Source organism: Prionailurus bengalensis, chromosome C1 (assembly GCF_016509475.1).
Source record: "Prionailurus bengalensis isolate Pbe53 chromosome C1, Fcat_Pben_1.1_paternal_pri, whole genome shotgun sequence".
Taxonomy (NCBI): Eukaryota; Metazoa; Chordata; class Mammalia; order Carnivora; family Felidae; genus Prionailurus; species Prionailurus bengalensis.
The window spans coordinates 46,160,462-46,172,464 of record NC_057345.1 but is presented as its reverse complement, the minus strand read 5'-3'; the positions used below and the strand labels follow the sequence as shown (position 1 = coordinate 46,172,464).

General features: G+C 44.6%; 1 protein-coding gene across 1 annotated transcript in view; it reads left to right on the top strand.

Moving 5' to 3' along the window:
- FYB2 (FYN binding protein 2) overlaps positions 1-12,003 on the top strand; it is a 130,689-nt gene that overhangs the window by 24,046 nt on the left and 94,640 nt on the right. Inside the window, 1 exon segment of the mRNA XM_043573341.1 lies at positions 10,784-11,525. Within this exon segment, the coding sequence (XP_043429276.1) occupies positions 10,784-11,525 (742 nt within the window).

Sequence of the window (12,003 nt, the reverse complement as noted above, 5' to 3'; positions counted from 1 at the left end):
GAGGTCTTTTCCTGCTTTCTCTAGTGTTTTGATGGTTTCCTGTCTCACATGCAGGTCCTTTATCCATTTTGAGGTAATTTTTGTGAATGGTGTAAGAAAGTGGTCTAGTTGCATTCTTCTGCATGTTGCTGTCCAGTTCTCCCAGCACCATTTTTTAAAGAGACTGCCTTTTTTCCATTGGAATTAATCACTGGTACCAGAACATAGGGCACTTTGCCATCGTTACGGTTCTTGTAGTAGTGAAGGTTGGATCGAAGCTCTTTTATTCATGAAGGATGACTCAGATGCTATTTTTAATTGACTTTTCTTTCTTTCCATCTTTGGAAGGGTTTGACAGCTATTACTGCCTCTTTTTCTGGGCTCATAATTTCTTAGCTTCTGCTGCCTTCCTCTGTGCATTGGATTTTGAGTTTGCATTTTCCTTAAGGCTCTCACATTTGCTTATCGGGGAAGAATGTGAAATGTGTGATAAACCATTGCCGTTGATGTTGCCATTGTCCCTCCCTCCCGGAAGGCAGTAGTCAGCAATTTGTAGAGATTCAGAAATGCGTTGCCTTTTTTTCCCTTAAATCAAGAAAATAGGCATCAACACAGTGTCTTCTCCTTGTGGAATTTATTTTATGTCTATTTTTATGATGGCTTTCACTTCTGAGTCACTACTAATTTATGATCCCTGGCAGGGATCCTCGTTCACTGCAGCTTACAGTGTGGTGTGAACCTTGCCGTCATAGATGGGAGCCCAGGCAGCTGTGACCTGGGAGAGGGTTCCCGAGCAGACCGGGAGACAGGGAGAACTCCGGCAAGGGTGCAGCAGCTCTCTATATCATATTTTATAAACCAGGAATCCGCGCATGTGATTTGACACAGGACTGATTCTCACTTGCAGAAGGGGTACACTGAATTGTATTTTGTGGTCTGGTTCTGCATTTTCATATCACCTTTAAATTACATCAAGTCAGAGATCAGAACTACCTTGAAAATCCAAGAGACACAGTCACAAAAGCCATGTAATTAAGGCATTTTTAAAAACCCAATTACATTAGATCCAATAGTTTGCTCATCTGTTTAAATAACAGAAAGTCTGAGAGAGTGTTTTAAAGGCAAATGCAAATTGGTTCCTGGAATTATTATTTGTTTGTTAAGAAATATGATTAGAGATAGATTTGTCACATAATTTCTAAAGTAAGTGTGACATATGCAGAACTGATGATGAAATGTCTAAGAGATAACAGAAGAATTGTAAATTAGAGCTAAATTTATAAGGAAGGCATTTTAACAGAATAGGTAAAATCAATCCTAAAGTTAAACAGACTTGGATTCAAATTCCTAATTTCTAACTGTGGAAACTGGGGAAAGTTACTCAGTATCTGTGTATTCACCTACCTATAAAATGTTACACCTACCTGTAACAATACAAAAACATAGTTATCAATTCTCTGAAACTAGCAAAGTATACAAAGACTCCCCAGGAAGCTAATAGTACAGTATTCATGTTGTTTTGGTCAAGTATTAGCTTGTTTCTTTCTTTTTTTTTTTTTAATGTCTATTTTTTTTTTTTTTTTAGAGACAGAGCACGAGCAGGGGAGGGGCAGAGAGAGAGGGAGACACAGGATCCAAAGCAGGCTCCAGGCTCTGAGCTGTCAGCACAGAGCCTGACATGGGGCTCGTACCCACAAACCATGGTATCATAACCTGAGTTGAAGTCGGACACTTTATCGACTAAGCCACCCAGGTGCCCCAAATGTTAACTCGTTCCTAAAAAATTTTTAGCAAAACTAAAAAATTCTAAACCCACCAGTAAATTCTTGGGTTTAAGGAGGGCAGGATAGAGCGCTCCAGATTGTGTGAGTTTGAATCCTGGTTTTGACCATTCCTTGTTGTGACCTTGAATAGGCTACTTAGACTCTCAATGCCTCAATATTCTGGTCTATATCTTGGGAAAACACCGGGTTAGGCACAAGGCTTAAATGAGTTAAGTGCTTAGAATAGAGCCTGGCACATAGTCATGTCATGTAAAGGTGCGTGTGTGTGTGTGTGTGTGTGTGTGTGTGTGTGTGTGTGCGCGCGTGCGCGCAAATAATATGTAATGCCTACTTTTGTTGTCATTATCATTTTTAGATTCCTGTAAAATTTTGAATGAGAGATGTGTATCTGATGGAGTCTTGTTCCCTAGTTGGGCTGAATATATTCATGTAAATATAATAATACTGCATTTATAGAACTGACGTTGGGTCTTATAACTGAGTCACTCATGCTGGTCTCCCTGAGCTCTAAAACAGCAAAGTCTTTGTTTCTCTTCGCTGGTTGCTGCCCCCTTGGTCAATTTCCATATCAAAGAGATACACCGTTAGTGTTTAGAGGACACCACTTTCTTTTATCTTAGGTTGTTCCCACAACATCTCTGAAATTGTTTTGGCCTTTGCTTCCCAGCTGAAGCATCTGAAGCGCCCCAGTCCACATCAGAAGTGCCAAGGCCCTCTCCCAGGGCTATTTTCAGGGTTATCTTCTGACACTACAGCAATTAGATAATTTGTTTCTGTGTGCATTCTAAGCTGCCCTTAGGAAAAAACAAAAAAAAAACAAAATTCTGTACAGTTACAGTTCGTGAACCTGCTAATTTTTCTAAATGTTCCTTCACCAAGTCATCCTCCAAACACTTTGGAAGCCCCAGCTGTTAATGAGGGTACCAAGATAAATAAGACACTGTCCGTATCTTTTTCTTTTAAAAAATTTTTTAAGTTCATTTATTGTGAGAGAGACTGAGACGGCTTGAGTGGGGCAGGGGCAGAGAGAGAGAGAGAGAGAAAGAAAGAGAGAATCCCAAGCAGGCTCCAGCATGCTCCAGCACAGGTCTCAAACACACAAAGCTGTGAGATCATGACCTGAGCTGAAACCAACAGTCAGATGCTTAACCGACTGAGCCCCCAAGGCGTCCCTGTGCTATCTTGAAGGGATACTGAAAGACTTCTAAGTCAAGGGTTCATTCACCCTCCAGATTTTTATTGAGCATCTACTCTGGGCCAAATATGCTTCCAGGTACTGAGGTTAAGGCAGTGACCAATCCTGACAGAGCACCTGTCCTCAGGGAGTTTTTTTGTTTTTTTTTTTTTTTTTAATTTTTTTTTTTTTTAAACATTTATTTATTTTTGGGACAGAGAGAGACAGAGCATGAACGGGGGAGGGGCAGAGAGAGAGGGAGACACAGAATCGGAAACAGGCTCCAGGCTCTGAGCCATCAGCCCAGAGCCTGACGCGGGGCTCGAACTCCCGGACCGCGAGATCGTGACCTGGCTGAAGTCGGACGCTTAACCGACTGCGCCACCCAGGCGCCCCTCTCAGGGAGTTTAAAACCATGATGCAGGGAGAGAGGTACTGGGGGTGGGGGGGAGGGGTTGCTCATGGGTGAGAGGAAGAAAAGGAAACCAGAATGTATTGTGTCTGTGTCTGTGGTTGTGGACAACCAGATCTCTTGTTGCCAGTTTGAGCAGGAAGGGACTTATAACATTATTTGAGGAATTTCCAGAGGGGCTGGAGTTGAGCTTGTATGCTACAGATTAGGGAGAAATCCTGCATCCACACGGGACTGTTGCAGTGGGAAGGCATTCATGCTGCTGGCCTCTGCACAGCGCAGGAGCATCTACTACGGCTGCTCCCCAGAGCTCTGTTCCCCACTGAGCAGTGACACCCTCCTGAGCTCATTCCCCATGCCTCCCTGGTTGCCTCTGCTTGGCAGAGTTCGAGCTGAAAGAGTTCCTGGGAAGTGTAGTTCTGAGCTTTCCAGGATCTGGGGTAAGGGAAGATTCACTAGACAGAACAAATAATTAAAGTCTTCTGTTGCCCCTAAATCCCATTCTAATTGCCCTTCCTCCTTCCTTTGTCATGGCCAGCTTCCTCAAATAAACAAAACAAACAGAAACAAAAAGCGAGTCCTTTCTTTCTCTCTCCCCTCGCATTCACTCTGGGGCCCACCACAGTTTTGCTTCTGTGATGACATTTTTTGCCCTCTGCTCTTGTCCCATGGGCTCTGATGCCAACACACGCTCTCCTAAGTGATCCCATCCAGCCCTATGGTCTCGACAACCAACCAGTAATCGCGAGAGCTCCAATTTAGTGGGCATCTCTCATTGCCTTCTAAATGCTTTACGTGTACTTATTGATTGAATCCTCATAACAACTGTTCATTTTCGTGTTCTGTTGCACCAGATGACCACAATTTGAGGAGCTTAAAACAGCACACAGTTATTATCTTACAGTCAAGGAGGTCAGATGTCTAAAACCAAGCTGTTGATAGGACAGCATTCCTTCTGGAGGCTCTAGGGAAGAATCCATTTCCCTGCCTCTTCCAGCTTCTGGAGGCTACCTTCCTGCCTTGGCTCTGGACCCTTTTTCCATCTTCGAAACCAGCATGTAGCATCTTGAGCCCCCATATCCGTCATCTTTGTTACATGATTGCATCCCCTTTTCTCTTGCATCCCACTTATAAGGACCCTTGTGATTACATTGGGCCCACCAAGCTAATCCAGGATGATCTCCCCATCTGAAGATCCTTAACTTGATTACACCACAGGGTCCCTTTTGGCGTGCAAGCTGCTATGAACAGATTTCAGGGATGAAGATGTAGAGATTTTGAGGAGCCATTATTCTACCCACCACAACAACCCTATGAGGTACAGTACAATTATCACCCAGACCAGGCAACAAATACAGAGAAGTTAAGTAATTTGCTCAGGGTCATAAAGCCAAAAATGGAGGGGCTGGAATTTGAATGTAGGCAGCTACACTCCAGGGTTCATATTCTTAAGCTCTGTGCTCACCAAGAAACTAATAACTCCCTAATTAAATGTATAACCCCCAAAGGTTCCCATACCTAACGGCCTATTTGATGGCTCCCCTAAGAAGGTAAAGCATCACATCCAAAACCGGGCCCATGATCTTTCCTCAGTACTTTTATTTCCTGTCCTCAGTCTTAGTTGCAAGGACCAATGTCCATCCTCTTGCCCAATTTAGAAACCCAGATGTCATCCTGGAGCCCTCCCTCCCCTCTCTAGATCTGGTCCATACCACCCCTGCACTTTTCTCTCTTCCGTTCCCGTAACACTGCCCGATCCTGCCTTTCGTCCTTTTTACTTGGCCAATTCTAGTAGCCTCCTAATTGGTTCCTGCTCTCTACCCTGCATGAGGTGGAAATCTCAGCCTGTTCTAGCCGTGTATAAAACTCATCAGTAGCTCCCCATTTCCTCTGAAGATTAAGCCCAACTACTTTAAGGAGACTTGCCCTCCACTCTCTTCTGCAGACTGCCATACTGACACACTGGGGCTTCAGTAACATGGAATTGCTTATTCCTGTCTACACCATGCAGCTCCCCCCTGCCATGCCTTCTTTGTTCCTGGTCTTGTCGGAGCCACCTGTCCTGCCACCTTCATGTGCCTGCCTCTCCCAGCTGAGTCATCTTTAGGGAGCCCTCTCTGCACCCCGGCTGTCGTCATGACCCTTTCTCTATGTTCTGATAGACATCATGCCATGTGTCTAGAAATTGTCTCTCTTATACTAAAATGATCAGTTTGTGTGTGTTCCCTCATTCCACCAGCTCTGAAAGGTCAGGAATTTTTTTTTTTAACTAACATCCAAGTTAGTTAGCATATGGTGCAATAATGATTTCAGGAGTAGACTCCTTAATGCCCATTACCCATTTAAGCCATCCCCCCACCCAAAACCCTTCCAGCAGCCCTCAGTTAGTTCTCTGTATTTAAGAGTCTCTTAGATTTTGTCCCCCTCTCTGTTTTTATATTATTTGAAAGGTCAGGAATTTTTTTTAACTTACATCCAAGTTAGTTAGCATATGGTACAATAATGATTTCAGGATAGACTCCTTAATACCCATTACCCATTTAAGCCATCCCCCCACCCAAAACCCTTCCAGCAGCCCTCAGTTCTCTGTATTTAAGAGTCTCTTAGATTTTGTCCCTCTCTCTGTTTCTATATTATTTTTACTTTCCTTCCCTTACGTTCATCTGTTTTGTTTCTTAAATTCCACCTGTGAGGGAAGTCATACGATACTTGTCTTTCTCTAATTTTGCTTCGCATAATACACTCTAACTCCATTCATGTTGTTACAAATGGCAGGATTTTATTCTTTTTGATTGCCAAGCAATACTCCATTGTGTATGTACATATGAAAGGTCAGGAATTCTCCCTCATCGTTGCAACCCTCATGCCTAGCACATGGCAAGAAACCAATGACTATTTTGAGGCGACGTGAGTTGAATTGTGAGCAAACAGGAATTTGCTAGTTCAGGAAATTGGGAGAAACGTGGGTGTTGCAGGCAGAGGAAAAAGCACACTCAAAGGCGCAGAAGCATGATAAAGCAAAACAGGTTTGGGAAGACATCAGTAATTTAGTGAGGCCAGAGGGAAGAAGGCGTGTTGGGGAAGGGCCCACTATCAGGTCGAATTATGAAGAGTTGGAATTGGGGAGGGCCTTTTTGCTAAGCAAAAGAGTTCGAGCTTATTTGCAAGCTTTGGGGAAGCCACGCTGAAGAATTCCAAACAGGGGACATACGTGATCACATGTGTGTTTGTCATCAGATTGGTCGAACAGCCAGGTAAGTGGTGGTTTAGAGGGGCCTGGAGTAGAAGCAGACAGAGGAAGTCATGGCCACACGCGAGGAGGACTCAGAGGCAGTGGCCGTGGCACAAAGAAGGGACAGGCTTGTGGGCTTCTTAAGACTTGACATTGACAGGATGTGGACACTGACCTGCTGTGGGCCCAGGAAAATGAGGCATGGCATGGCCCCTTGGGCACCTCCCCTCCCATCTTCATGCACCTTGCCTCATGCCCTCTGCCCTGACGCCCCCTCTATGGGTGATGAATAATCAGCAACGGAATGTGTCACGTCTCTTTCCCATAACAAGGAAAGTGAAGTCCAAATGTTAGTGCTGGAAGGGACCTTGGAGATCACTAGGGTCAACTGCTACATGTGATAGATGACTAAGCCCAGAGAAGGGAATGACTTCCCTATGGTGGCTCGGGAAGTCGCTGGTGGGAACCGAGCCACTCTTCACTAAACCAGCTATTTAATTCTCCACATGGCATTGGTCTCTAATATTTTCATGTGTATCCACTTATTTTCTGCCCCTCCCTGACATTAGAATGTAATATTTAAGAGCTGAGCCGTGTCTAACACAGTGTTTTGCCCACATCATAGACCTTGAATGACCATTTGTTTACGAAGGAGTGAACCAGGTTTAAGAAGGCTTGCTTCCTCCTGAACCAACGATCTTTACACAGGACTCTGGTCTGGAGGTTATCGGTCCATAATTTTATTTCCTGCTAGGGTTTATCCTAATCGTTCCTGAGGAAACTAAAATCTACCAAGCAGTATACTGTAGTTCATGTGGCTTCAGATAGTAAAGAGCCAAAAATAGTCATCATGACATTCGGTTGAAAATATCAACCACTGACTGCCTCACACCTATTGTGATAGCTAGTATAAAAATAATATGTATTACAAGAATGTGGAGAAACTGGAACCCTATATACTGTTAGGAGGAATATAAAATGGTATCACTGTGATGGAAAACAGCATGGTGGTTGCTCAAAAAATCAAAACCCGAGGGCACCCAGGTGGCTCAGTCGGTTAAATGTCCGACTTGGGCTCAGGTCATAATCTCACAGTCGTGAGTTCGAGCCCCACGTCAGGCTCTGGGCTGACAGCACAGAGCCTGCTTGGGATTCTCTCCCTCCCTCTCTGTCTCTGCTCCTTCCCCACTTACACACACACACACACTCTCTCTCAAAATAAATAAAATTTTTTTAATATAAAAAAATGAAAAATAGAATTACTCTCTGATTCAGCAAGTCCACCTGGGGTCAAACACCCAAAAGAATTGGAAGCACGGTTTCAGATATTTACATATCCATCTTCTTAGGAGAGTTATTTAAAATATCTAAAAGGTGGAAGGAACCCAGGTGTCCACCCAATAGATGAGTGGATAGACAATAAGTGGTACATAAATACAATGATATATTATTCAGCCTTAAAAAGGAGAACGTTTTGTCACATGCTACAGCACAAATGAACCTGGAGGACAGTGTGCTAAGTGCAATGAGCTGGTCACAAAAAGATAAATACTATGGTTCCACTTACGTGAGCAACGTGGAGTTGTCAGAACCAGAGACCAAGTAGCGTGGTGGTTGCCGGGGGCCCGGGGTAGGGAGAGTGGAGAATTATTGTGTAATGGCTACGGATTTCCACTTCTGCACGATTCAAGGGGTTCTGGACATTCACAGCAATGCGAGTGCCCTTAATACCACTGAATTGTACACTTGAAAATGTTTAAGATGGTAAATTTTAAGTTATGTGTATTTTACCATAATTTAAAAAAATATTAACCACTGAGGGGCGCCTGGGTGGCTCAGTCGGTTAAGTGTCCGACTTCGGCTCAGGTCACGATCTTGTGGTTGGTGGGTTCGAGCCCTGCATCGGGCTCTGTGCTGACAGCTCAGAGCCTGGAGCCTGCTTCCGATTCTGTGTCTCCCTCTCTCTGCCCCTCGCCTGCTCACACTCTGTCTCTCTCAAAAATAAACATAAAATTTTTTAAAAAATTTCTTTAAACATTAACCACTGAGGTATGTGAAGCTATCTCCTTTGATCCTTACAATAACCTTGAACTGTTAGTAGAACCGTCCCATTTTATAGTGAGGAAAATAGGGCTCAAGGAAGTGGAGTGAATTGCCCAAGGCACATAACTAGAAAATGATGAAGCGGAGCCTCATACTCAGATCTCCTGGTTCCATGCCCAGTGCTGGCTGCTCCTACATCAGGGAGAGGAAGTGTAGTCGAATTAATTTCAGTGCTGGTTGAAATAGAGATAGGAAATCAACAGTTAGCAGTTTGTGGAGAAAGCTTTGTGTGTGTGTGTGTGTGTGTGTGTGTGTGTGTGTGTGCGCGCGCGCGCGCGCGCGCACACACACGAGGGGGAAGGGGGGAGATGGAGGGACGGACAGGTGGGGGAGGGGAGAGAATAGGAGGGAGGGAAGGCCCAAGGGGAGAGCATGCAAGCAAGCTCCCAGACACCTGCTTTACCCTTCCTCAACTTCCTTCCCTCCCTGAATCTTTGGAAAGCAGGTGTGAGTCAACTGTAAACACAGAGAAAAAGGTCAGCCGGCATTCCCTCAGATGGCAAAATCGAAAGTGGCTGGTGATGGGATTGTCTGCGTCCGTGCGGCTCCGCCCTTTAAAATGATCAGGAGAAGACAGTGGCTCTTTTTGAAATGGCTCTGTTAGCTGTTCTGGAACTCCATCTCCCACCCCTTACTACCTCCTGGGAAGACGAAGGATGACAATACGCCCTTACAAAAGTCAATTAGGTCCAGTGAGAGGAAGGGGGGACCGCTGGGAACAGCACTGAGCAGGAGTCCAGCCCAATCCTACCTGCCTAGACCAGCTCCCTGTGTAATGCTGGGCACAGCCTTCCTCAGCCCCAAGGGTCGGGCTGCTATTAATACCATCATTTTCATATACTGAATTTAAACTGAATTGAGAAGGTAGAGCACACTGTCCCAGGGGGAGTCAAAAATACAAAAGGATCAGCTAGCCTCTTCGAAGTAGCTTTTATTTGTCACGGACTTACGAGAATTGTGGGGGACGCTTTACATACAGCAGCCCTAACCTGTCTCACACTTGACAACTTGTTTTTCTGATGAGACTACACCGATAGGTAATATCCCACTTCCCAGAGTATTTGCCTAGATGATAAAGAACAGAGAATTTATGGGTTTTTTTGTCTGATATCGTTTCCAATATGATTTTTGTTTTATTTTTTATTCTTTTAATATATGAAATTTATTGTGAAATGGGTTTCCATACAACATCCAGTGCTGATCCCAAAAGGTGCCCTCCTCAATACCCACCCCCCACCCTCCCCTCCCTCCCACCCCCCATCAACCCTCAGTTTGTTTTCAGTTTTTAAGAGTCTCTTATGCTTTGATCTCTCCCACTCTAACCTCTTTTTTTTTCCTTCCCCTCCCCCATGGGCTTCTGTTAAGTTTCTCAGGATCCACATAAGGGTGAAAACATATGGTATCTGTCTTTCTCAAGAGCAGAGAATTTGAACATAACCTGTGTAGTTCCAAAGTTAAGTTCAACAGCCAAGTTGTACAGAGTCTGCAAGCACTAGGAGACAGGGAAGAAGTTAGCTCTTGCTATCAGCCCCAGGGAGAATTCTAACGGAGAAAGGTAGGCATTGGAGTTGCAAAAAAAAAAACAAAACAAAAAATTGGACAGATAGAGGGTGCATTTTGTGAAGCAAGAACACACAAGCAGAGTCGGGGGTGATGGACATTACAGATTCTAGAAAATTATAAATATTCCTGTTTGGTTTAAGGGTAGTTGTGTTGGGTTGTGGCTGGAGACCATAATTCCACCACATCATGAAGAACTTTGAATGCTGTACTAAAGGGTTTAGAACTTAACTTGTATAGGCAGCAAGGAGCCCCCCCAAAATTTGTATCAAGGGACTTATCAGCAACTGTTAGTATTCTCCTTTGTAAGTATGCTTTACGTGTTGTGAAGAAATTAAACATATCTGAAGTGTTTCAAAGAGGAGACATTTGTTTTCATTGCGTCTTACGTAGACAATCACATTACCAGCCGACATGGCCCCCTAGGTAAGGAGTGGTGTTGTATCAGCACTTAGAACACTTTGCATGCACAGTGAAATCAGCTAATCACACTGTTTTTTTCCTGGAATGATAAGACATTGTTTTCTTTTGTGCTTTAGGAAGGGTTAAGAAACTTCAAGGAACTTCGAGCCAAATTTCAAAAGTTTGATGTGCCCTCTCTTCCAAGACCTATATTCCCAGCAAGAATTTGTCAAAAGAGCGATATTGGAAACACACAGTCAACAGGTGTTTTGGCCAATGAGAAACCCCTCTCCTCCAACCACAGTCAGCTCCCACTGTATTGTTCTAGCGGTGAACCCCAGCCTCTTCAACCCCAGGAAACGAAGTCCTCCCAGAGGAGCAAGATTCAGAGATGTTCTGATTCCTCAGAACCTCCAGAAGGGTCTACTGATTCTGCAGTAAAGCCACAGAAGACGTCTCTGCTGTTAGACGTGAATCAGTCAAATGCTGACATAACCCATGAGAGGAGTGTCATGGTAACTGACAGCTTCAAAGACAAGCTCTGGAATTGGGAGAAGGTTTCATCTCAGAAAAGTGGGATGTCTTCAGCCTTTGTCCTTGCCAGTCGTGGAAGAAGGGCCTTCCATCTGGAGGAGGAGAAAAGCATAGGGCTTGCTCCAGAGGAGCCCAGGGGGAAGCTAGAAACAGGAGGAGCCCAGACCCTTCCTTCCCAGAAGCACTTGATGACCCCCCAAAATTCACTTGCCTCCTTTCAAGATCCTACTTCTCTACTTTTTCAATGTGGCAGGAAGAGCCTAGAAAGCCCCTATCCTGAGAGGAGCCCCGTGGGGAACACCTGCCAGCCTGTCTATGAGAGTGAACTTGCCATCCAGGTCCCCGGTGAGAAAGTAATGCCTGAGGGAGGGGCCACTGTGTCTTTCTAATTTAGAGCCTCCTAGTGGTCATATGTGACCTGGGTGAGGTTTGCTCCGAACTCTAGAGCAGGTATGCGAGGCCCATCTGCTAACTTGTAATTTCAGGTTTGGGTAAAGTGCCTAATCTCCGGGAATCCTATTTAGAGATGATTTGGTCAAGTTTGGATTTACCTTCCTAGCTCAACTCCTTACAAGATGCATGAACTTGGACAGTCGACTCAACCTCTTAGAGCCCGGTCTGCTCTCCTGTAAATCAGATCCATCACCAATCTGCCCCAGCTTGGTAAACAGCACAACCATCCTCCTAGTTGCTCAGGCCAAAAACCTAGGAACTGTGCTCTAGTCCTCTCTCTCTCTCTCATTCTCTGCATCCACCCCATCAGCAGACTCTTGGTTCCACCATGAAAATATGTTCTGAATCCCTCCACTTCTGTCCATTTCTG